Source organism: Trichosurus vulpecula, chromosome 3 (assembly GCF_011100635.1).
Source record: "Trichosurus vulpecula isolate mTriVul1 chromosome 3, mTriVul1.pri, whole genome shotgun sequence".
NCBI lineage: Eukaryota > Metazoa > Chordata > Mammalia > Diprotodontia > Phalangeridae > Trichosurus > Trichosurus vulpecula.
Genome location: NC_050575.1, coordinates 105,703,814 through 105,730,383, shown reverse-complemented (window position 1 = coordinate 105,730,383; position 26,570 = coordinate 105,703,814). Strand labels below are relative to the sequence as shown.

At 39.3% G+C, this 26,570-nt stretch overlaps 1 protein-coding gene across 1 annotated transcript in view; it reads right to left on the bottom strand.

Annotated features, from left to right (window-relative positions):
- Positions 1 to 494: 494 nt before the first annotated feature.
- Positions 495 to 26,570, bottom strand: part of CHD6 (chromodomain helicase DNA binding protein 6) — a 124,466-nt gene continuing 98,390 nt past the window's right edge. The window contains exons 30-37 of the mRNA XM_036752815.1: positions 21,749 to 21,900; positions 20,263 to 20,469; positions 16,050 to 16,142; positions 13,289 to 13,741; positions 12,130 to 12,321; positions 10,778 to 10,897; positions 3,130 to 3,559; positions 495 to 2,964 (exon numbers count right to left, since the gene is read on the bottom strand). Coding sequence (XP_036608710.1) covers positions 2,663 to 2,964; positions 3,130 to 3,559; positions 10,778 to 10,897; positions 12,130 to 12,321; positions 13,289 to 13,741; positions 16,050 to 16,142; positions 20,263 to 20,469; positions 21,749 to 21,900 — 1,949 coding nt within the window. The 3' untranslated portion in view covers positions 495 to 2,662. The remainder of the gene's footprint in view (positions 2,965 to 3,129; positions 3,560 to 10,777; positions 10,898 to 12,129; positions 12,322 to 13,288; positions 13,742 to 16,049; positions 16,143 to 20,262; positions 20,470 to 21,748; positions 21,901 to 26,570) is intronic.

The following is a 26,570-nucleotide window of genomic DNA, read 5'->3' as shown; positions in this document are numbered from 1 at the left end:
TTTTTTTTTTTTTATCCAGGGTCAAGAGCACAGACAATTTATTATGTAGTATGGTACGGGTGAAGAATGATCAAGAGAAAGTGTGCTCATGAGTGATATGGATTTGAATGAAAAGATCCAAGTTGTGGAAGGAAAATTTAAATTTGGCCTTTGCTTTTGGAAATGGATATCAAAATAGTTATAAGAAGCCACTAAAGCCTTACAGAACAAGTAATCCATAGTGTATCATTTTCATTTTGCAAACAGGGTCACAAGAGTAGTCAAATATAAGCCCAGACACCCAGAGTTAGCATACATGTTTGATAGGGAAAAAAAAAAGCCAAGGAACTCAGCATGCTGTTAGCTATTTAAATAAAATCTATATTGAACCCTGTTTCCTACTGACGGTGCAATCTGGGAAAAAGCAAATTTTCCATAGAAACTACCCCACCCTCCCCCCTGAACTCTGCATAGATGTGTATAATACTCATTTTCAGTAAGGCTTTCAAAATATATGAAGTTTTATAGCATTTGTATTTTAAGGATTTAGGGCAAATACATTTTTTTCTTCTACTTGATAAAAAGAAAATTAGTACTTAAAGGTTCAAAAATATATCAATCGAATGTTTTTTTTTTTTACATAAATAAATTATATTGATTTTGGATTTAACAGCTGAAAAAACCCTTTCTGCTTCCACTGGAGGCAAAACTGAACAAAATGTTAGTTAAATAGAGAGAGCAGCATTTCTAAGAAATCTGTGGATAGATAGCATTATACAGCAGCTATGCTACAAGGGTGTTATTAAATACAACATGTTTAATTATTGGCTTCTTTGCTATATGATCAGTTACATAATTTCTGGTTTACTCCTCTGATCCATGAAACTGGGAATCTAGTTTCTGAAAATACACTTGGTTGAATTTTCAGTAATGGTTTAACAGACTTCTTTGAGATGCTAATTTTAACACATACATAATTTATAATCCCAAATGTATAAAAGACAATGACAAGCATCATAAATAAATAATGCAAACTGAAATAGTTATGTCAAACGTTTGGACCTTCTGATAAATTAGGAAAACTGTAACAGAAAAATGTAAAAAATACAGTAAATTGTGACAACAATGGACACTAGCAATACTTCCAACATTTCCAACTGTCCTACTGCACTGCCCACTGCCCCCAGTACACTCCACCAATGTGAGTTTATTTCAAGTCTCAGGTCATGAGCTCTAACACAAAAGCTAAGACTAAGGGTACTGAAAAATGTTAATCAGCAGGTGGAGGAGAAGGATGATGATGAGAACTGACTACGCAGGTTTCTTCTTAGACCAAGCTTCTGAAGATTGAGAGTCTAAGGAAGAATCAAAAATAATGTTAATTTGTAACATATTCTTGACTGTCTCAATAATTCGGTGTTTGGATCCAACTGTCCAATACAAACATAACAGAGAGGCTATAAAGAAGTGGGGGAGGAAAAAAAAAAGCTTTCACAGTCTAACATTATAAAAGGCAGGGTGTTGGTGGTGGTGCTGGTGACAGAGGGGACACGCTCAAAGTTTTGAAAAACTTCAATGGCCTTGAGAAAGGACCTTCCAAAACGTAAAAGCTGCTGTTCTGTTGGACTATTTCTTGTAGGTTTCAGCAGAGGCGCCCTTCTGGGTAAGGAACAATGCAAAATAAAATCTATCACGCTTCCACATTCCTTGGAGTCAGAGGGGGTGAATTCGTTGCCAGGAAAAAAAAAAAACAACTAAAAACAAAAAAAACCCCAACCCTCTGTAAAGAGTATTAATGCCATAGATAAGAATAAAATGCCAGTATAATTCTAAAGTAATAGGCTTTACGTAGTGTGACTGTTCCTCCCCACTGTCCCTCTGCTCATAGCCTACCATGTGTAAAGCTTCCTCAGCCAAACTGAGAACATTTTTTTAAACTGTGGGGAAAAGGGGACACTGAAAATAAATCGAAATTGTCATTTAGTAAAGTATAAAACCACATCTCCACTTGCTTCAGATATCTGAAAAGCCAGGAAAGGGGGAAATTATATTGCTACCAGTTATGTTTTTGTTGTTTTTTTTTTTAAAAAGAAATGAATATATGTTTTCAATCATTAGTTATATACCTGTCTATTCTACTCATCTAGTAATCATGATAACATAGGGAAACATTGTAAATCAAAAATACATATTAGCACGTATTATAGATGTGCTTCTGGTCCCCCAATACTGGTTTATTTGTTTTGTTTTCCATTTAGTGTAACTCACAGAAAAAGGCATTATTCCCCTGGTCTCTGTTCTTCTGCATTTTAATTGTGGATCACTAGACACACACTTTCTTTTGCCTTTTTCTCCCTACCAAATAAGTAAAAAATTTGGAAGGGAATGGGGTAGGGCATGTCACCAAGTACTGAATTTACTATTGTTTGCTGGAATGAACAACTGGATAACAGAATGAGGATTCTGTGCTTCCCAGACTAGCTAGACAACACTTTTATCTAATAAAGTGGCGAGACCCTGAAACTATTAATATCTGTTATCATAGTTCCTGGACAGGGAATTAGGTAGGTAATATTACTCATGGAAACACAGGTTTTTATGAAGGTGAAGTGAGGGAAATAACAAATCTTTTATGGGATAAGAAACTTACAAGCCACAATAATTTTCTTAATGAAATAAAGTTCTAATTGGTGTCACTATGAGTTCCTTTTAAATCGCTTTGCTCAGCTTGTACACCATGTTCTTTATCTGTGGGCAAAAGTGGGGTGTGCTCTGAACAGTTCTGACCATTTCCAGATTCTTTTTCTGATATGGGGACAGTTTCTGGGTCTGGATTCAGGGTATCCCCTTTCGCTTTCTTTCTCTTCCTCTTCTGGCTTTCTAGGCTTGTGTTCTCAGAATGTCTGGTCTGCTGCATGCCTGGCAATGTCATGCCAATGCCGGGAGAGAGAAACATTGATGGGTAGATCAGTCCAGGAGACATTCCTGGTAAGAGAAAAGGGTTAAAAGCTACAGGACTACTGGTAGTTATTGCAGGTTCAGACTGATCTGAAAAGGAACTAGGAATAGGTTTGTCTTCAGCTAAAGTATCTTTTTTTACATCATGGCTATTCTGTTTGTCATCAGTAGCCTTGTCTGTGTTTGACGTACCACTTTTAGTTGTGCTTGTTAAAGACGTTGGAACCGTTGAAGTACAAGTAGTTGTCATGGGCGTATTCAGAAGTCCTCCAACACCAAACATCTGGGGTACAGCTGCCATGCCTGGCAGCATCATAGGCAGCATACTGAGGGTGCTTTTGACATCCTCTCCAGCAGGCACTGCTGCAAAGCCAGCAGGAAACCCGACCAGCCCTGTGAGAGGGATGCCCTGCATATTCCTCATACTCTGAAGTCCTACTAGATCCATTCCAGCAATGAGTCCATTCATGAACAGCGGTCCCATTCCTGAGGGAGAGTCGGCCACGATGCCAGGAGCCTTCATGAGGTCACTTCGTGGGCGCCTCCCTCTCCTTCTAGGACCAGCATCTCGGAGAACTGGCTCAGTTAGGATCTGACTGAACTTGTTTTCTGGTAGAAACCCCTAAAAATCAGAACAAGAAACACAAAATCTCTGAGTTACTACCCTACAGGAAATCATCTGGGGCGACAATAATGTTCCCACACTGGCTCTTCCTTCCACAGAGAGTGTGTTTAGTAAAACGTATGGATCAGCAAAGAAGGCAAATAATCTACCTAGAGCTGGTGGGTATTTTACCCAATCATTCTGGCAGTTCCTTACTGTGTATTTTATATTCTAACTGGGCATTAAATGGATGCTGAGGGAATTTGTTACAATCTTATTCAGAATCAAAACCACAATTCTACTATAATATTCTAGACCTACTACTGGGCAGATTACCATTTGAACAAAGCTTTAAAGGAACTCAATAGACAGAAGCAGTCTTTACCCTTTAGAAAACCTGTGAAAGTTATTAGGAATTAAAGGTTTTGTTACAAGAAATACCAAGACTTCACTGGCAGGTACTAACAACCAGAAATGGCTTCTCTAATATCACGGGGCACAGTCTTATTTAAATTCTATCCAGAATTAGCATTCTCATTTTATCAAGTTGCTGGATAAATAAATACCATTTAAGGATTTGATGTTTTAGCTTACCTTACAGATCTATTTTTCTTCCCCACAGGGGTTTGCCACCCAGGCAAAAAAGCACTTTGGTGAAGCACTTACGTCTGATAAATGATGTGTTGAAGGATAGTAACCTCACTACTAAGGACTCACACCCATCAGCTACAGAACTTCATACGCACATGGGTCACCTGCACAACATGTTTTAACATGTAACCATCACAAGATTTGGGATGACTAAGCCTTCTAAGTTACAGCAGTAAAGAATAATAATACCTCACTGAAAACTCTGAAAGGTGGCACAATGCGGCAGAGACACCCGGAATAGACTTCTGGCTTTCCCCACACTTACTGTGCGCTCTTGGTAAGTCACCTGTTTCTCCAGCTCTAAGATGAGAAGGCTGGATTAGATTTCTGAAGTCCTTTTTAACACTCAGATTAGTTCTATGACTTACAGGTTAGTCACTGAAAGTTCCTATTGTAAATCTCATAATCATGTTAACTTATTTTTCTTTTTAAATTTTTATTTTTCTGCATGTGTGTGTGTGTGCGCGCGCGTGTGCGTGTGCGGCCACACACAGCAGGACATTCACTCTCTGGAAGCCTATGCCCCTTGGCGATTACACACCATAAGAAGGCTAAATGGAGGAGAGAGCCAGGGGAGAATCGCATCCAGTGACCATGCCTGGGGCCAGGTGTAGCTCTCTACATGATTTGAGATGAAGAGCTTGTCATTGTGATAAATCGATGGGCATCTTAGGAATAAGTAGCTTCACCGTGACACGTTAACTTTCTACCTAAGATCATGAATGGGAGTGGCGCCGTAGACAGAGGAAGTTCACATCCAGGCTCAGACACCTAACCTTGGTTTGTCCGCCTGTCCTTGAAGGGCTGTAAAGCGCTTAGCGCAGTGCCCCGAACGTCAGCTGTTATCATTAGTTAATGATTGCCTCTTGAGTGCTTGCTGGAAATGCAGTTAACGGTTTAATAAGCCATTAAGAAATGTTTAACGTATGCAGTCCTAGGGAAGATGGTATATTCTTCTTTTTTTTTGGAGGGGGCAAGGCGAGGCGATTGGGGTTAAGTGACTTGTCTAAGGTCACACAGGTAGTAAGTGTCAAGTGTCTGAGGTCGAATTTGAACTCGGGTCCTCCTGATTCCAGGGCCGGTGCTCTACTCAGCGCGCCACCTAGCTGCCCCTATAGTATATTCTTAAGATCTACACCTTCCAGAGAAATTTGGTTTGGCACATTGGGCCCACTGGCTATTATACCCATGAATACAACCACTGAAGTGAACGATACTACCCAGTCTGAAATTAAGAGCAGAATACAGAAATGACTTTAGTGAAGGTAGAGAGGCCACAGAACACGGTGGAAAAACAGCCCAGAGACGTGGGCTCTAGTCTTGACCACTACCGAGTAGCTGTGTGGTACTGGTGGTCCCTTGCCTTTTCTGGGTCTAAGTTTCCTCATTTATAAAATGAAAAGGTTGAATTAGTTCATCTCTAACGTCTCTTTTAACTTTCTATGATCCTATGGAAGGGTTTCCCCAGGCAAAAGCAATAGAACAGAGTGAAAAAGCTCTTGGGGGGCTCTGTAAGTAATATAATACTAACGATGCTTTGGTTTTCTTATCTTGGCAGATGGTACCAGAAAGTATCTGTCAGAGCAGGGCTACTAAACATACCTAAGGATTACAGTGGGCATACAGTAGGCAGCGTAGTGATTTGATTTTAAAAAATACTGTTTATGTTTTATTGTATTTTTATTTATTTTGTTAAATATTTCCCAATTATATTTTAATATGGTTCAGGCTACACTTCAAAGTGCTGTGTGTGGTCTGAGGACTGAGTGTCTGACACCGCTGCTTTAGAACAAGGATTAGGTCCATTTAGCAATGAAGGAGAAATACATTTGTGGCAAGAAAATGGTTGGTAAGGAAGAAGGTTCTAAAATAAGTTTTGACTGTAAGTAAGATATCCACAGCAGGTGATAAACCTTAGCTTCTAGTAGACTAAGGAAATTCAGGTGAGAGTGAAACGGGAAAAGGCATCAACAAAAAAGCACAACTTTCTCAAACGTTTTTAAAAACAATGCTTAGAGCACATAAAATAAACAGGAAGAATAGATCACATAGTATACCTCTTATTTCTATAATGCTTTATGGTTCAGGAAGCATTTCTCCCAGTAACATCTGTATGAAGTAGATAGTATAATTACAGCTTAAAACTGCACTAACACACTTGGCACACTGTATTACCTACGAGGAAACAGATTAAGTGACCTGTCCAAGGTCATATACGTGTGAAGTGGCAAAACCTAAGCTCAGAAACAGGCCTTCAATACAACAAACACTATCGAATGATTCAACACTACAAATACAGTATTCTTTTCATTTGGCCTTCATAGAAAAACCGGAAGTCTTGGTATATTAAGACAATGAGTCTGGATGATTTAACTCTCTGATTCCGGCCCTGACACTTGCTGCCTGGCTATGCAAGCTACTTCAATTCCAAACCACAAGTTTCCTCATTTGTAATACGGGAACAATACTGCTCTCTTACAGCAGTGTTGTGAGCTGTTGTTACCATTACTGATGGCTGAAACAACTGAAAACACCATCAGCTCCTTCCTGGCACGCAGGGTTTCCACCACCCTGGAATGTGAAGTCTGCTTAACTTAGAAGGTTAAGAAAAGACATCGGGAGGTGTAAAATGGGAGAGAGTGTTCACTTGTGTAGCACATATAGTTATGCGCTTCCAGACCTAGGAAAAGAAACTAGGATTTCTTACATTAAAGCCAAAAGGGGACAAAAAGCACACACACATCACACCTTTTTATAGGTGACAGTTGCAAGACCGACAGGCTTCCTCTTTCCGAACACAAGTGGCTTTGGTAGGGGATGTGGTGATGAGAGAGAACCTTACTGACTTAAACATTTATAGAAAAAGTAAAATGTCATGTTGAAAATCATCTAATGTTCTTAGAGAATATTCAATTACATACTTTTGAAATGGTAAGAGGAAAATAACTGACCTTAGTAGGTTTGTTTCTTTGTTTTTAAAGCTGATGCTTACAGAAAAAAGTTAAGGATGGACAGAAATTATACAAAAATGGTTATTTTTCTAATCTAGTTACTGGATTAATATCCTAAGGAAAGAACCACTTGGTAAAATAAAATAATATATAATTATATATATTTATACACATACACACCTACATATGTATAAGTGTATATATTTTAGGGAGCCTGCCTTCAACAACGTGATGGAACCTGTGGTAGGAAGGACACAGTATAGTTTCCACAACGATCTGGGTCTCCTCCAAGCATGACACTGTAAGGCAGTTACTAGTATATTCATGTATAATTTGTTTATCTAAACAGATTAGGAAGCCTAGTCTTAATCAATTTTTAAGCTGAAAGGTTTTTGCCTTAACTAAAAGTTTTATTTTACTTTCTGGCCTAGACCTGTGATTTTATTGCAGACTGATAACTGTTGCAGTTATCTGATGCAGACTGGCAACTGTTTGTAATTTACCCAGTCAGAGGATGCTTAGGGGCACTGAGAGGCTAAGTGACTTGATCATGGTCATCGACAGTATGTGTCAGAACCAAGACTTGAATCTAGGTGTTGCTGATGCCAAAGGCTGCCTCTTACCAACTATGTCACGTGATTGTTCCTAGGCGTTATGATTTTTCTATGAATCTACTCATGTCTTCAAACCTGAAACCTGACTCAATTTAACTACAGCGGATGACATTTTTGAACCAGCTATATCCTGACTGTCAGTGAAGGCAGACTGGATAAATATCTTTAAACAGCAGAAAGGCTAGGGAGGTTGGTTATCAAGGATTTCCAGCAGAAAGCATTTCCTACAGTGAATTAACCCAGAACAGGCTCCTGAAGGAGAGCATTGCTCTTTTCTCTTGATGATCTTCATGAAGAAGGAAGGCACAGTAGTGATTGGAGGGCTCTGGATTGGGAGACCTTTGGAAGAACTCAGCCACCAAGCACTCATGAAACACTTACCAAGTGCCAGGCACTGAGGATACAAAAAAGTAGACAACCATCCTTCCTGGCAAGGAGCTCATATTCTATTAGGGGAGACACCATGAGAACAAATAAGTCCATACCCAAGCAAGGATACTGGGGAGGGAATTAGTGGCTGAGGGGAGACTTGAGAGTTGTCAAGAAAATGAAGGATCATAAAAGGTGGAGGTGCCTTCTAGGCAGAGATGAGGAGGGAGAGTGTTCCAGGTATAGGGGATAGGGGAGGTGACAGCAAGCCCCTGAAGTTTACTGAAGACAGACAATACTGTCAGATCTGCACTTAAGGAAGATCAATTTGACAACTGAATGAAGGGTGGACTAGAGTGGGACAATGAACCAGAAGGCGATTTCAATAGTCTAGACATGAGGTGACGAGGACCTGAACCAGGGTGGTGGCAGTATTAGGGGAGAATGTTTGCATATAAGAGATGTGAAGAGGGTAGAAACAATGGGACTTAGCAAATGACCAAATATTGGGGGAGGGGGGAGGTGGCCTGGGGAAGAATGGAGGATGACACCTGGGGCATAAGCCCGAGTGACTAGAAGGATGATGATACCCTCAATAGTAATAGGGAAGTTCAGAAGAAGTGAGGGTTTGGGTGAAATTTTATGAGTTCAGTTTTAGAGATGTTGAGTTTAAGATGTCTCTAGGACATCCAGTTTGAGATGCACAATATGCAGGTGGATAATGGAAATCAGAAAAGTTTAGGGCTAGAAAAATTCATTTAAGAATCATCTACAGAGAGAGAGCATTTGAATCCAAGGAAGCTGATGAGATTATGAATATATAGAGAGAAGATGGCTTGGGACAGAGCCTTGGGGGACACCTATGACAAGTGGGTAACTTGGATGAGGATCCAGCAAATGAGACCGAGCTGGAGCAATCAGATAGGTAAGAGGAGAACCAGGAGGGAAGTGTCTCAAGAACTTAATGAGTAAAGAAAATCAAGAAGAGGGTGATTGACAGTATCAAAGGCCAGAGTCAAGAATGAGGAGAAAAATCCATTAAATTTGTAAATTAAAAGATCATTTTTATCTTTGAAGTTAGCAGTTTCAGTGGAATGATGAAGCCAGAGGTCAAACTGAAGAGAGTTAAGAGTGAGAGAAAAAGAAGCACAGAGATGGGAAGTGGATTATTGAGTGTTTAGAAGCAGCAAGAACATTTTAGCCAGTCTGACTGAAACGCATATTGCAAGAAGGTGATGCATACACATACACCTAATTATCTGTGTACCTAAATATATGTGTACATCTATCTATCATCTCTTTTGGGGGGCAGCTAGGTGGAACAATGGATAGAGCGCCAGCCCTGGAGTCAGGAAGATCTGAGTTCAAAGCAAGCCTCAGACACTTACTAGCTGTGTGACCCTGGGCAAGTCATTTCATCTTGTGTGCCTCAGCTTCCTCACCTACCAAATGAGGAGAAGGAAATGGCAAACCACTTCAGTAACTTTGCCAAGAAAACCTCAAATGGTGTCACAAAGAACTGGAAGGGACTGACCAACAAAATCTGTTGATAGACAGGTTTTTGTGACACTGCTCTCCTGGTTTTCCTCCTAGTTGCCCTACTGCTCCTTCTTAAGTCTCCTTTGCTAGATCCTGATCCAGGTCACACCCACTAATCATGAGTGTCCTCCAAGGCTCTCTGTCCTAGGCCATCTTCTCTCTATACAGTGGTGATCTCATCAGCTTCCGTGAATTCAATTAACATATCTATACAGATGACTCTTAAATTGATTTTCCTAGTCCCAACCTTTCCAGACTTCCATTATGCATTATATATTCTGTTATATAGACACTGGGAGTATAAAACATATCTAGATCCACACAATACACATACGTTTACATACACAAGACATATGTGTCTATGCACACACATACATATGTGGATATGTACATGTATATGTACACACATATTATACACACACACAGAAGGTTGGGGCCAGGTTGTGAAGGGCTTTACAAGCTGAACAGAGGTGTTTCTATTTGACCTTAAAAGCAATTAGGAGATAAGGGGATTTACTGGGTAAAGGACTGGCATGGTCAGTGCTGCTCTTTAGGAAGATTACTTTGGCAGCTGTGTGGAGGACAGATTGGCTAGAGGAGAGACGTGAGCCTGGGAGACCAATCAGGAGGCTATTGCAAAAGGCTGGGGAGGGGTGCTGAGGGCCTAAACTAGAACGGTGGTGGTTTGACCAGAGACAAGGGATGGATTCAAGAGCTATTATGGAGGCAGGAAATACAAGATTTGGCAACAAATTAGATATGTGAGGTGAGGAAAAACGAAGAGATAAGGATAATGCCACAGCTTTAAACGTGGGTGACTAGAGGGATGGTACCAGAAAAGAGCAGAAGGGTGGGCCTGAGAGAAAAAAATAGAGAGTTTAGCATTGGACATGTTGAGTTTGAGATGCTTAGAGTTGAGAAAAATCAGCAATATTTAATGTTTTAGCCATATGTCTTTACCAAATTATGTCACCTCTATCCTCAACCTTTTTGTAGATATCATTTTGGCAAATTACTTAACAGACTTCTTAGCCTAGGCTTTGATCAACAATGAGGCTTCACTACACAACTCAACACAATATTCTCTGCACCTCAAATGTCCTCTCCCTTACCTGCCGTCCTGTCTCCTTATGGACAGCAGGGACTCTTTCTTCTCCACTTAGGGAGCCAATGTCCAATTTTCCTGGTTCTTTACAACGCTGTCTTCTCTGCTTCGGTTTGTCTGAAAAATTCTAAGAAGCAAAGAGAGCAAATATTAAAATGTTAAACTACTCTCCTGCTGCTTTCTGAGGAGCTGGCTGCTAGTCCTATGTAGCCCTCTCTTTCATTATACTTCTTCCTAAGAGCCTGACACCAAATTAAAGGGAATGAAAGACACCGGGAGCTAGTCCATGCTGGGCCCTTCTTTTTGCTTCCTCACTCCTTTCTGTCCTTTAACTTGGAAAAAATAGATGAAAGTATCAATGTTAGTAGAAAGGAAAACACAATGATTTAAAGTTGTGTTTATCAAAATTTTAAAAATGAATGTTAAAAATTGTTTTTACATGTAACTGAGGAAAAATAAAAAATAAAATACTAAACAAAAGAAATAAAGTTGCATTTAGCTGTGCAGTAGAAAGATCTTAGGTTGTTTTCTGTTTGCTCCAGGCCCTAAGTAGGCTAGAAATAGCTGACCTTGGAAGAGTCTTTGTGGTACTATGCACCTACCAATCTTTTTTCCTCTGCATTTTTGCAATTGCATTGTTACTTACATACATATGTGTTTATCCTCTTTTCACTTGGGGGAAGGTTGGGGTAGAGGGCCTCTCTATCTCTCTAAGCCTTCTCACCTGCTTTTTTTTTTTTATGAACTCCTTTACATTGTTTATTAGTGTAGTGGATCTAAGGTCAAGGGAGTGGGGTTGATAGTTAATGGTTAGAAGAGAGAAATTAAAAAGGAGAAATTTTACAAGATGATTATATTCTTCCAAACCATTGCCCAAGAGATGATACTAACAAGGTAAAACAGAAGGAAAAGTCCCTAAAAGACAGCTTTAAGGACAGCAGTGATTTCAAAACAACAACAAAACAAGGACAACAAAACAATACCACAAACTCAAAATCATAAAAACGTTATCTAGCCTCCTGTTTCACAATTTGATTTCTCATGAAACCACATCAGCTAAATGTCACAACGTGAATGAGTTAAATGCTAAGCATCTGAGGTATCAAAGAAGTGTCAGTGAGGACAGTTCTTAAGTTCCAACCACATTCACTTCTTCATAGATGTTTCTGACTTCTAAGTTATAGTTAGAGGATTACTTGGTAGAGCAAAGGTCTTGGAACCACATACAGAAGGACTTCTTAAGCGACACCCCCAGTCTTCACACATTTCATTACTCTCTCCTATAAGCTCTTGATCTCAAACTCAATCAAGTCATACGGAAGCGTGTAGAAAGAAGACACACATTATGTTTCTACTTACTGTCCCAAAAGTAGGAACTTCTATTGTATAATCAGATTGCTGCCTTAACCAGTCCAACAAACTCTTGTTGGGAATTGTCTTCTCGGCTGGGACACTGGTTGTTGTGACTGTGTGAGGAGATGAGGTAGCCGAGATTGGCCCTTCGGGGAGAGTGCTGCTTGGTGAGGGCTGCTCTTGATCTTCTTGGACCTCCTAACAAGAATAGCAAAAAAAAAAAAAAAATGAGTATTTGGGAATAAGCAATGTGTAAATGTACTGGAAAGGTTACTGGACTTAAAGTAAGAGGACTTGGGTTCAAATCTAGGCTTTGATTTTTATTAGCTATGGGACTTTACTCCCTCCAAGCATCATTTCCATGTCTAGAAGATAGGGGTAATACTACTTATGCTATCTGTCTCATAAAGTTGCTGTCTGATAGCATTTTACAAAACAGAAGCCTATAAAATGTGAATTATTAAGTACTAATAGAAAGAGAATTTCTAAAAAAAAAAGTGTCCCATAAGTTTTTCCTTAATTGTTTTCATTTTTTTAACCTTTACAACTAGTCAGTTTCAGTAATAATCTTAGTATACACTGATAAAATAAATGAAATATTTTAAAAATCACAGTAGACTTTTTTTTAAAAAGAGGGAGATTAAAAATAAAACAGTTCTGTATAGCAAAGTCTTACTGACTGGGCATGCTGAATGTCCAAGTAAGTTATTTGGAGAACTACAGAGAGCCAACAAATCATCTTAAATATTCTATAGATATAAGGGTGGGATAAAGGAGGGCACAAGGCAGGAAGAAGACTTTTATCAATATCAATTACTCATTAAATAGCCAATGAAAATACCATCTTGCTCCAGTTGCCTGGAAGTTATATAGAAATTACAAAATATAATTCCTGCCCATTGAGCTTAAAATTTTAAAGGGGAGTCCTGTACAGAGAAATGTAATGGTGTTTAATGAAACACAATTGTTCAAATGATAGACAGGAACTACTAGAAAAAGAGCCTCTGGGTCTTAAAAGAATTACTTTTTACAAAGAGGAACCTTGAATGCTAAAAGGCTAGTATTCAAAGGTTACTGCTGCATTAGAATCTTGAAATACTGCTTCTTAATCTTTAGATCTCAATGGTAGCTCCTGAGCATTCCTTCCAGGGCATTATATACCTACCAAAATTCCTGTCTGAAGTGTTCTATCCTTCAAAAAGACGAGGTCCATTCCCCCTTCTACATTTTTTCTTCTCCCTCTTCGTCTTCTCATGGCAGCATCATCCCTTCTTAAGGTTCCATTGACAATCTGTCCTGTAACAGGGTGAATTAACCCAGCTTGCAAAATTCCAGACAAGTCCATACCAAGGGATCCTTGGAGGGTACTGACTGTCCCAACCTTGGGTGTGCTGGTGCTCAATGGGAAAGGGGAAGTGGTTGCTGGAGATGCATCAGGTGTGCAAGAGAGGTCTATGGCTGACTCCCCACGCCAGCCATTGAGCACAATAGGTGGGTGTCCATGAGAAGCAGAGAATTGCTCTAGGCTCCGAGACTTCAAATCTCTCTCCACATCAAACTCATAGGGTCGTCTGTGCTTTCGTTCATCCTTGGCAAATACTGGAGCCAGGAAACTTTCCTATTAATATCAAATGTGAAATAACATTAATATTTTACTTTCATAGAATTTCTTATATACAAAGACAATTCTGTAATATAGGCAAGTGGTAGCTCCCATGTGGTCCAGAAAAAAGGTTTCTGTTAGAAGATAGCTAGATGATTTTTTTTTTTTAGAGGACTGTTCTTGTTCTTCTGACTTCCTCTAGGAAGATATTATTCTTTCAGTCTTTTAAATTGTCTTGTCTCATGGTCCAATCAGGTTAAATGGGACTGATAGGAGAATGTTCATCACCGACAGACAATGAGACTTGCCAGGATTTAAAAAAAAAAGTGGTTTCTACAATAAATACAGTTTCCATGTCACGTCTTCAAGCGCCTAATGCTCAACTTAATACCCAATTTGGTTAAAGAAAGCAGCAATGCTTTCATCAAACTAACCCTCTTCCACTGAGACAAAGCACTTTTGGTCCCTCTCAGAAACTGAAAGCCCTCTCCTGTGTTTGTGTGGGGAGGGGGCTGCCAAGAGCCCCACTCTTTGAATTGCTTGTCCTCCTTCTAGTATAGACACTAAGTAAGTACTCACACATTCCTGGAAACCATTAAATTCTCTACTGAAAAAGCCCCACACATTATTTTGTTGAAGCCTTTTGTTTTTAACTTATTCCTGCCCCCAGACGGAATCATTTAAAACAATTAAAAATATCCAAATAAAAATATCCAACTTGGATGGAAATGCGTGATGTTTATTTAGTCTTTGTAGTCCCCAACCTCTTTTGTGAGGGTAGAGGCCCATTCTGTTGCTTCTTCTCTAGGACCTTTATTGGCTTTCCCATTACTCACAGCATAGCTTGCTTCTGGTGACAACTGCATTTGCATTACTAGAACCATCATCTATTGTATTCTTGGTTCTGCTTATTCCCCATCAATTCAAACAAACCTTCCCAAGATTTGTTTTTTTGCAAAATTCCTCAGATACATCATTTATTACTGAATAATAATATTCCATGATACTAACATACAACTTTTCCAAGTCATTCCTCAATTGATAGATGTCCACTTTATTTTTAATTCTTTGCTACCAGAAAGAAGGCTGTTATGAATATTGTGGTACATGACAGATCTTTGTTTCTGTCTTTGATGTCTCCAGGAAATATGCCCCGAAGTGTGAACCACTGTTACTTTTCTTTCATAATTTCAAATGGAAATCCAGAATGGCAGGACCATTCACAGTTCTACTAACAGTCTATTGGGTACCTGTGATCCTCTGCTTTTTTTTGGTAGCAGGGCACATCCACTGTTACATCTTCTAAAAAAAAGGTAAAGATTTTAAAAAGCAATAATAAACCTAACAAAAACCTCTAAATCTCTTGTGATCTTTGCTAATGTATATACATAGGTTTTTATTAAGTCAGCCTGCTTCCAGGAATACACGTTAGGTGAGATGTTACAGAGAGCAGCTGGGAACTGAAAAACAGGAACAATGTTATAAATATCCTTGACAGCCAAAATACTTATTACATGAATGTAAAAGATATTTACAGAGGTTACGTAATTTTAATAACGGTAAGTATTATTGGTAATATAGTGGTAATGACAAAGTAGATTGATAATAATGATAACAAACAAAACAATAAAGACTGACACAGGAGAAACACCGCTGGGTTTCTGTGCTATTTTATGGTCACCAGTGACCCAACTTCTAGCTTGGGTGATTGGCCAATTGCAATTATTAAAGGTTTCATGATGTTAAAGTGAGATTTGGTTAGATAATATACCAATAATACTATTCTGAAGTGATATTGAACAGAGCAAGGTATACCTATACATTTTATTCTGTGTTCTGCTATTTTTCATTTAACATTATTTCATATAATTTTCCCGTGGGTATTTGGTTAATGAATCAATCAATAAATCTTCTGATACAACATTTTTTGTAGTGCAGAATCTCAAAGAGACATCAGAAGATCATTTAGCCCAAACTTTATTTAGACAAGAAGCTCCTTTGTAATAAATCTGACAAATGGTGACCTGGTCCTTGCTTGAAGATTTCTAGTGAGGAGATATCTAAGACCTCCTAAGTCAATTGATTCCACTTTTGAATAGTTTTGATATTAATATATTGTTCCATTTATCAAAACTAAATCTGCCTCATTACAGCTTCTACCTGTTGTTCCAGTCCTACTCTCTTGGGTCAGACAGAACGGGTTTATTGTTTTCCACATGACAGCTATTCAAATAGTTGAGAATGATGATCATGTTTTTCCCTAATTTTTTTCTTCTCCAGGTTAAACATTCTTAGTTTCTTCAGCCTTCTTGTATGGCATTACCTTTAGGTTCTTTACCATCTTGGTTGTCCATCTCTCCTCCCCTCCCATCAACGTCCTCTCCAGCTGACCAAAGTTCTTCTTAAAACATGATGCCTGGAAGACAATATTCAATATTCCAGATGTTGTCTGGTCTGAGCAGAGCACAGAGGGACTATTACTCACCTATTTAGTTCTGAATACTATGCCATTCTTAATGAAGTTTAAGGTTAAATCGGCTGTTTTGGCTGCCACATCACACTGAGGATTTGTGCATATTTTGAGCTGTTCTGTGGGGCTGGCTTTTTATGGGGAATAGTGTCTCTGTTAGACTGTCTACACAGCTAGGCTTGCTCCTTTTAGGGTTTTGGTGTCTTGACTGCATGGGTTCATATAATGCTGGGTTGGATGAAAAGATCACTTGGTGGTTGTGCTGGCTCCTTACCTGACTCTACGCTGTTGGATGAGGTCAGGCTGTCACTGGGCAGTGGGTGATAGATAGGTCTAGGCAGTCTGCTCTGCCACAGGACAGCAGCTGTCCAGCTAGGCTGGGCAGGTTGCTCATTTCAAGAGTATTAGCATCTCTGCTGGACATGCTGATCAGCCAATCTTCTGCGTTCTTTTTAATGAACAGCTTCAGTTTTTTCCCCCACTTTCAGGCACTGGTTTGGTTGGGCTGTACTACACATTCTTCAGCTGGAATGTTATCATGCTCTTTTCAGCTGAATGGCTACAAAGGTCTTTCAATTAAGGCAATGACCCTTGGCTTAGGATCACAGAAACGTCTTTCCTTTAACTCTCTCAAGAGTCTCAGCTCTGAGGTAGTTTGTCATCTTCAGGCAGGAGAACTGCCTCTTTTATTGACCTCTTACACTGCTCTGATAAACTTCTGATCTCATCTTGTCCTTGAGAAATTGGTTTTTAAAAATTCCAGATGTGTTTATCTCTATTGAATCTGGCCCAACACTCTAGCCTGTTGAGGTCTTTTATTTATTTATTTTTTGGATAATGACTTTGTCATCCTGTATATTAGCTATGCCTTTTATTTTTGTGTTATTTGTCAATCTGATCAGAGACTGACTTCTGGTTGTTTTGAATCATGACTCTTCTTTGGTTGGGTCCAGTGTTTCAATATTTCTGAGTCCATCTAACTGTATAAGTATCTAGTTTACCTCTATCTTGTCCGCATGCTCAAATGTTTTACTTAAATTTAGATAAACTAGAGCTATTCTATTTATGAATTTATTATACCTACCTCAAGCCAATTGTGCCTCCAGAGACCAGAGAACTAGTCTAGCATGTCTGTATAGGAATTCCAACAGAGGACCATCAGAAAAACCATCAGCCTGAATATGAGTACCCACCTAACAATACACATCAACAATATGTTCTTGTAATACTGATAGAAGGTTCCTCAAGGGCAGAGATAGAAAGTTCTACATATGGTAGGCACTTAGGATACATGTTTATTGTATTTGTACCATTTGCTATTTCTCTGTGTATGCATCTTAGGACCTCACTAAATTTTAAGCCCCTTAAAAGATGAAACCATGCCTTTATCTTTGTACGCCTCTCACTATTTATTGTGCATTATACATAGTAAACACTCAATAAGTGTTTGTAGACCGATGAGTGAATATACTGAGCATCTATAGACTTGTCATTTACACCTCGCATGGCCACACACCATCATTTACTTAACTACTTTCCTATTGTGGGATGCTTGGGCTGTTTCCAGAATAAGTTTCTACAGATTACCTTTCTGTGGGACTGAGATGGGGCGGCCAGAAGTAAGAAGAAAAAGGTACTTATTTCTTTGGTGTTACGCTCCCTGAGGTAAAAGGGTAATAAGCTTTGCACATGCTATCTGATCATTCTTGATGGAAAATGGAGTCATTCTCCTGGTCTACACTAGTCAACAGTACCACAATCAATGGACTTAGTTCCCTAGAAACACTGGTCTTTATTACTTAATTTGTTAGTTTAATAGACACTTAACATCATATTCGTACAGTGTCTGGCAAACAATAAGTACTCAAAATCTTTCTCATTCATTAAAATTGTTTAGGTTTGCATTTTTTATTGCTATTGAGGCTCTGCATTATGGTTCTGGACTTCATTCAGTGCAAACTATTCTCCCTTTGCCTACTTACTAGGTGGAAGCCAAATATTAATATTATGCACTTGTATTCTAATCTCTTTTCATTTTCTTGGCATATTAATATTTCACTGTACCTGGTACGGGGAAAACAACAATGAACTAGGAATTGAAGACCTGGATCTGACTCCAGCTCTGCCACTAGGTGGCTCTGGGTTTAGGGCCATCCTCTCTCTCCCAGCTTTCTTACTCAAGGCCTTCCAACAAAGAACAAATAAGATAGTAGAAGTGCTCTGACAAAGTATTATGGAAATACTCTCCGTCTGCCCTGGAGATGCAGGACCAATGGATCTCTAAATTCTTTGAGGCCAAAATGCCTCAAAATGAAATGGAGAGTTATGCAGTAGAAAAGTAGAAAATATCTACGAACAGTTTTCAAAAGAAAAAATTGCAAACTATAAATAACCATATGAAAACATTACCCAAATTACTAATAAGAGAAATATAAATTAAAACAACTCTAAGTTTTTACCTTACATCCTACACACTGGCAAAAGTGAAAAGTGGGAACAGTGTAGAGGCTATGGGAAAATAGCTGCACAAATATCCTACTGGTGGAACTCTTCAGTTAAACATGCAAGAGAAAATATTAAACCATTTATTCTCTTTGACTCATTCTCAAGGATGTCAAAGTCATAAATAAAAGACTAATATAAATCATACTATTCAATGGCAGAAAAAAAAATTCTATGTTAATATAACGGAGTAGAATTGTGGAGTAAGAACTGATGCATATGGAGACTTTGGGCTAATGCAGAGAGTAAGCAGAACCAGGACAGTACATGCAATGAGTACGGCAAGAGAAATGAAAAGATCATTAAAAGGAATTCAAACTGAGTTACTGAAGAGCCAATGTTTGTCCCAGACAGCAAATAATCAAATACACTTTCCCTCTCACGAAACAGAAGTAAGGGGTTAATAGGGGAATATGCTGTACACACAGAGCATAAGATACAACCCATCGGCTTTTTTGTTATTGTTGCCGTTGTTATAAGTAAGGTTTGATTTGGGGCTGGGGAGCAGGAAGTAGCAATATTTCCAGAAATGACTGTTGTAAAGACAAAAAGGCAGTAGTAAAACTTATTTTAATAAAATGAAATGTACTGCCCCACTGTGAGATCAGCAAAGATGATTTTTCTCACCTGGATACACTACTTTGGGATGTCTTTGATTAGCTTCTCCATCATGCTTACACATGCCCCTCTCCATCCTCCCAGCTTTTCAGCTTTCTTTTGTGTTTTGTCTTCCCCCATTAGATTATAAGCTCCTCAAGGGCAGGGACTGTCTTTTTTTTTTGTCTTTGTAGCCCTAGAGCTTAGCACAAAGCTTGGCTCATTTTGTAGTCGCTGTTCAGTCATTTCTGATTTTTTGTGACCTCATTTGGGATTTTCTTGGCAGAGATACTGGAGTGGTTTGCCATTTCCTTCTCTAGCTCATTTCACAGATGAAGAAACTGAGGCAAACAAGGTTAAGTGACTTGTCCAGGGTCACACAGCTAGTAAGTATCTGAGGCTGGATTTGAACTCAGATCTTCCTAACTCCAGGCCCAGTGCTCTATCTACTAGCTGCCTCAGCTCACAGTAGTCAATTAATAAATGTAACTGAGATGCATTTAAGATTTCAAACCCAGATAACCAAGAGTCATTCTCTTAGAGAGACTGTAAGGATCACATTTATAAAGACAACTTTCAAATATCTATCTATAGCCACATATTTTTCACTTGACAGTTTCACTTTGCTGTTAACTATCTGTAAAGCACTATGGATAGAAGGACAAAAAAAACCCAGGAGTTCACATTTTACTAAAGGATAAAATATGTAGACATAAGAAAGTACAAGGAACTTATGGAGAGAGAGAAAACTCTATAGGGAAAAAGCAGCCTGGTATTAGTCAGCATTTAGCATGGTACTGGGCATATAGTAAGAGTTTAATAAATGTCTGTTTACTTGACATTTAGGGAAACTCCATGTAATGCTATTGTATTGAAATTCCTGTTGAATCAATGAATGAAGCAATCAAGCAGAAGCAGCTATCAACAGCTCCTTATTTGGGGTCAACACCATTACCTGCCCTCTCACCTTTGGGATCTGTGTGACTAATGCAGCTCCATTGCTGAAGTTGGGGCCTGGTGTTTCTTGCTCTGCAAGGCTGTTTCGTGAGCTAGGGCTGCTGATTAACACCGGAGCAGGCAGTGCGCTTGGCATTTCATACTGCTGGCTAGAAGGCCACTTGCCCTTTAAGACTGCATGGCAGATGTTATCTATGCGGTTAATTATCACTCGATCCTGCAAATAAGAATGGCAACAGCACATCTCTTATACTAGCACTGGGTAGCAAGGACTTAAATACAGTAAATGTAAATTCACAAATACTTTCCTCTTAGCAATTCCTTCGAAAGAATTTAAATAGGTTATAGCAAGACTGGGTGAGGGAGAGGCTAGAGTACACACCTCAAACCGCTGCACGGGAGCATTTAAAACCACGCAAACACTTCACAGGCAGAGGGCACAAAGATGACTAAGTGTCACGACAACGCACCATTTCTGATGCACAGACTAACTGGCCAGTTGTGAGTATAACTGGAAGAACTAATCAATTCTAACAAAGCTAAAACATTTGGCTGTGACTTATTACAACTATGTAGATGTTAAATGCGTGTGTATATATGTAGAGACAGCTATCTAGATCAAGACAGAAATTCTTGCTCACTCTACTGTATGTCATCCTGCGTATAAAGTGACGTGGATTTGCAGCCAGAGGACCTGGGTTCAAATCCCAGCTCCTACCACTCACTACTGGTGTGACCTTGGGCAAGTCCCTCAACCTTTCTGGCCTGTTTCCTCATCTGCAAAATGACCAAACGTCCTTTAAGGATCCTTTTTCAGTTCTAAATATATTTTACCAATTTAACATTTCTCAGGTCCTATGACTAAAAAATCCTCCTAAAAGTTTATTACTTGACAGTCCTACTAAAGTCCAACAAAAATAGGAAGTTTCACGTACATAGTTTTAAAATAAAATTTCCTGATGATTGAAATAGGTTTATTAGGAATTTCTTAACTAGAAAGTTTGATTCTGTAAACTTTTACAGCTTCATTTCCTTACCACATACACCTTAAAAAAACTATATTAAAAAACCCCATAACCTTTATAATCTTTTAAATATTAAAATTAAGTATTAAATATTCCTTTAAAATAAAAATGTTGATAAAATAATGTTATTTTGCTCAATGTACCCATGGCTCAAAACTTGCTAGGTTTAAAGAATTAAGTCTTAAACAGCATTTGCTGCAATAGTTATAAATATCAACCATGAAGCAGATGAGACTAGTGAGCCAGCAGAAAGCCAAACTAAGGCAAAGATCACTCTTAGGGAACACTTTCTATCAAGGGGTAGGGTGTATGCGTGCTTGGAGATGGATATCATCATAGATTATCTTTTTAGGCTCCAAATTCTGAAGTTCTGTAGATGAGGCCCTGATCTCAATCCCATTAGTGGGCCACCAAATATCCTGTTTTTAGCTGGGAGTGCTCTTAATAGGCATCATAATGTTTGGAAGGCACCTTTGGCCATTCGGAGAAGGAATAAAGAGTTTTTTCTTGTAGAAGCTGGGCAATGGTTGGTGCTCGGGCTTCCTGGAGTTCGTCCCCGATGTCTCCTGCTATTCCAGATGTAGAACTCTTACTTTCTTCTTCAGAGTATTTTCCTGGATAATCTGAGAATATAAAAATGTGCAGATGAGTTATATACCATTTACTGAGATCACAACATTCAATTTATACTTTCCTCTTCTTCTGGTAGTGGTGATGGTGGAAGGAGACTCAGTACCCCTATTTTGCACAGGCTAGAAGTACAGCAGACACTGATGGGCCCACTCCCAAGACTGATCAGCACAGAAGTTTTTCCAATCTGGCCTGGTCAGCCCCTCTCCTTAGGCAGCATGGTGGCCCTCCACTCCCAGGGGCTAGTCACTACACTGGTGCTGGACTTGTTGTCTTTGGCACTCTCAAATGGCTCAACATAAGAAACTGTTACGATTTTATCAGTTTTTGTTAAGTCATTTTTCAGTTGTGTCTGACTCTGCATGACTCCTTTTGGGGTTTTCTTGGCAAAGATACTGGAGTAATTTGTCATTTCCTTTTCCAGCTCATTTTATAGATGTGGAAACTGAGGCAAACAGGGTTAAATGACTTGCCCAGGATTTGAATTCAGGAAGGTGAGTCTTCCTGATTCCCAGCCCAGTGTTCTATCCGCTGTATCACCTAGCTGCCCTTATTTTATCAGTAAAAATGACGTTGAAGGAGATGTATTACCATCTCTTTTGCTTCTGCACCCTAAGCACCATGGGATTTTTCCAACTGATTTGCAGCAAAACCTTCCATATGTGTAGTCTCTCCCATCAACATGTGATGAGAGCAGGGTTTGTCTTAGATTTTTCTGGTTCTTCTGCTACCTGACAGCTCCTTCTTTGTTTCCTTTGCTGGATCCTCTTCCAGATCACACCCTTTAACCATAGGTATCCCTCGTGGTTCTGTCCTGGGGTTGTCTTCTCTTCTTCCCTCTATAACTGTTTCACTTGGTGAACTCATCAGCTCTCATGGACAGCTATAGTGGACAGCTATGTGGCGCGGTGAATAGAGTGCTGAGCCTGAAGTCAGGGAAGAGTCATCTTCTGGAGTTAAATCTGGCCTCAGACACTAACTAGCTGTGTGATCCTAGGCAGGTCACTTAACCTTGTTTACCTCAGCTTCCTCATTGGTAAAAGAAGCTGGAGAAGGAAATAACAAACTACTCCAATACCTTTGCCAAGAAAACCCCAAAAGGGGTCATAAAGAGTTGGACACAACTAAAAATGACTAAAAAACAAAAAGGCTGATTCTCAAATGTACCTAATCTGCCCCAAACTCGCTGATGACCTCCAATTTCACAACCCCAACTGCCTTTCAGACATCTCAAACTGGATGTCCAGGAAACATCTTAAACTCATAATGTCCAAAATGGAATTCGTTATCTTTCCCCTTAAGCCCTCCCCCCATCCTACCTTCCCTATTTCTGTAGGGTACAACCCCATCCTCCCAGCCCTTGAGGTTCCCAGCCTAAGAGTCATTCTAGACTCCCTACTGTTTCTCACCCTTCATATTCAGTCTGTTGCCAAGGCCTGTCGATTTCACCTTTGGAACATCTCTCGAATATGCCTCCTTATTTCCTCTGATGATGCCATCACCTCCTGCTTAGGTTATTGATTAACCTGCTAGTGGGGTCTGCCTGCATTATGTCTCTCCCCACTAATCCATCTTCCATTCATCCACTGAAGTGATTTTCCTAAAGTGCAGTCTGATCACATCACCCCCCTACCCCCCAATACAATGAACTCCAGTGGCTTCTTATAGCCTTCAGGATCAAGTACAAAATGCTGTTTGACATTCAAAATCCATCATAACCTAGCCCCCACTCCTACCTTTCCAGTCTTCTCACACCTCCCTCCTAGACATATACTCTTTGATCCACTGACTTTGGCCTTCCAGCTGTCCCACATATAAGACACTCCCACTTCACGTCTCCTCTCTGGTTATTTTCTGACTGTCCCCCATGCTTGGAACACTCTCCCCTCTTCTGCTCCACCAAATAACCTCCCTGGCTTCCTTTAAGTCCCAACTAAAATCCTATTTTCTAGAGGAAGCTCTGCCCAACCTCTCTTAAGTACAGCGCCTTCCCTCTGCTAATCATTTCCTATACTACATAGAGCTTTTTTGGGGTATATATTTGCACGTTGTCTCCTCCATTAGATTGTAAACTCCTTGAGGGCAGGGATTGTCTTTTGCTTCTTTTTGTATCTTTAGTGCTTAGCACTGTGCCTGGCACATAGTGAGCACTTAATAAATGTTTAATGATTGATTGCATCTTCAATGCTCAGCATATAGTAAGTGCTTAATAAATCCTTTATTTTACTTCAACAGACAGACATTAGGAGATGGTTTTTTAATTAAAATTTTAACACACGATGGAATGCAGGAAGGCTGATGTTAAGAGGTACTGCAGATCATCAAACTCCTGATACTAAAAACAAAGTAGTAAACTGGATCTAACTTCTATAAGAAATATTACAGAGAGACTTATGATATCTATAAGCAGAAAACTTGCAGATCCCAAGGCAGGATGACTTGTGGACATCTTTTCTCAGGGAAATGACAAATCATACTTAACCTTTCAAATGTGAGGCTATCACACTGGCAGATCAAAAAATGTCATAGGAAATGTCAAAGGCACAGAGCCTAGCAGCCACCTGAACAGGAGGTAGAGGCTGGGCTGACCACTGTGGGACTAAGAAGGGGGCACTAGGACTAGCATGTCCCTTTAGAAAAACTCCAATTGAGCAACATACTATAATATGCTACATTTAACAGTATATTAGCACAGTAGCATGTGGTAAGTGCTTAATTTTTAAAAATTATATTGTATTTTTTGTAGTTACTGCAGCTATGCATTATGTTCCTGTACTTTATTCTGCGAAAACTGTTTTCCCTTGGACCACATGATCAAACACTGACCTCTTCCTTCCCCTAACTCCCACTGTCCCCCCAAGTTCTTAGATATCTTTAGATTTACACTAGGGAGACTAAATTCAAATTACACTCCCTGCTTTCTGTACTCTTTAAGAGCTTCCTTATTTATACTTCAGTAGTTTTCCATCTTCCAACCTACCCCTTTCCAACTCTACCAGTTCCTTCTCTTCTCACAGCAAGTTACAGTCTACTCCCCAGAACTACTTACTCTTTGTCTCAATCTAGTAAAATAACTTGTTTTCAGCTCACCTTCCACTCCCTTACTTTCCTTCTCCTAGAACAACCTGCAGCATGATCAGCACCTTCCTTCACAGGAATAGTTCTTTTCTGCAATTATGCCAGTCAATACAATTTATAGAATGCCTGCTGTGTACAGAATACTACATTGAGAGTTATGACTGGCTAGGAAAGAAATAAAATGAGACCTCAATTAATCAGAACTCTCCCTTCCCTTGCTAATATGCAACTTTTATCAGAAAGAAGCAATAAGATGTCAGATGTCTTTTCAAACAAGACACCTTTCAAGGTTTGTCTTGTCTTGGATGAGCACGGATTCAGTTCAGTTACTTACATATTCCATATTTATAGGACTAAACAATAAAGATTCATGGTTGGAAATGTCAGTCCTCAACAATTCCGAAATCCTGAACTGTCAAATAAAGATTCAATTAAGTTTTATATACTGTACACTAAGGTAGAAAGGAAGACTATTTTTACAAAGGTTAAAAAGGGATGAAACAAAAAGGATTTTCTGTTTAATCATTAACTGACCAACCTCCCTACTTCTATTCTCTCCCTTTCTTCCTCTCCCATGAGTAAAAAACAGCTGAAAACCCTAAGCCCCAAAAGGGCCCATGATACAAAATAGGTTAAAAACCCCTGTCCTAAACATTCTAGCTAATCAAAATTTTATTGCAGACATGGTCACTACTAACTGTGTAATCAGAAACTTAACTTTCGTAAAAATGCAACATTTCTCTATTTTTCTAGAGGATAAAGTTACATAAGTATTTTATATTTCAAAGGCTATTTTTTGAAATGTTCAAGGACCACAGAATATATGTCATTTTCTTTACCTTCTACCATTCTCCCCATATTCTGCCTGCTCCAGGTTTAATTTAAAGTGGCTGGTCTAGGGAACCAAAAGCTTCTTTAAAACCTTGCTTTTCGGTGGCATTCAACCATCTCTTGTAATATTTCCTCCCTTTGGGTCTAATGTGGGTGCGGCTTTTTAGCATTTCCCTTTCTGAGCCAAACTTTTTGCTTTGTGAGTTAAACCTTATGGGCATTGCGGTAGAATGGAAAGAGGAATGGATCTGGATGCCTATGCACAATGTTACAAGTCATGTTGGCTGCTTGGGCCTCACTTACTCAATTGCAAAACGAGAGGGTTAGATGAGATGGCTTAAGAGGCCCCTCCACCTCTACATTGAGTATTCTATGAACAGCATGCTCTTCACTTCTTTCCACTCTCCTCTGGTGTGTCCGGTCCCCATTTTTATGGCATTCCTATTTCCAACCTGCATGAACTCTTTGTTCAGCCAATTTTAAACGTACATCTGCTATGTACTTTCCACTGAAGACTCTTTTCCCTTCATTCTCACAAGACTGTCCATTTCCCCCAGATTTCTGGATTAGCTAATCAATTCCCCTCTCCCCCCTTCAGTTTCTTCCTTTACAAAATGAGATCAAAAGAGAGAATATCTGTAGAGCACTTAGCATAGTGCCTAGCACATACTTGGGACTTAATAACTGCTTTTTTCTCTCCTCTCTAAAGTGGGAATAATAATGCTTATACTACTTATGAGTACAGTTCTTGTAA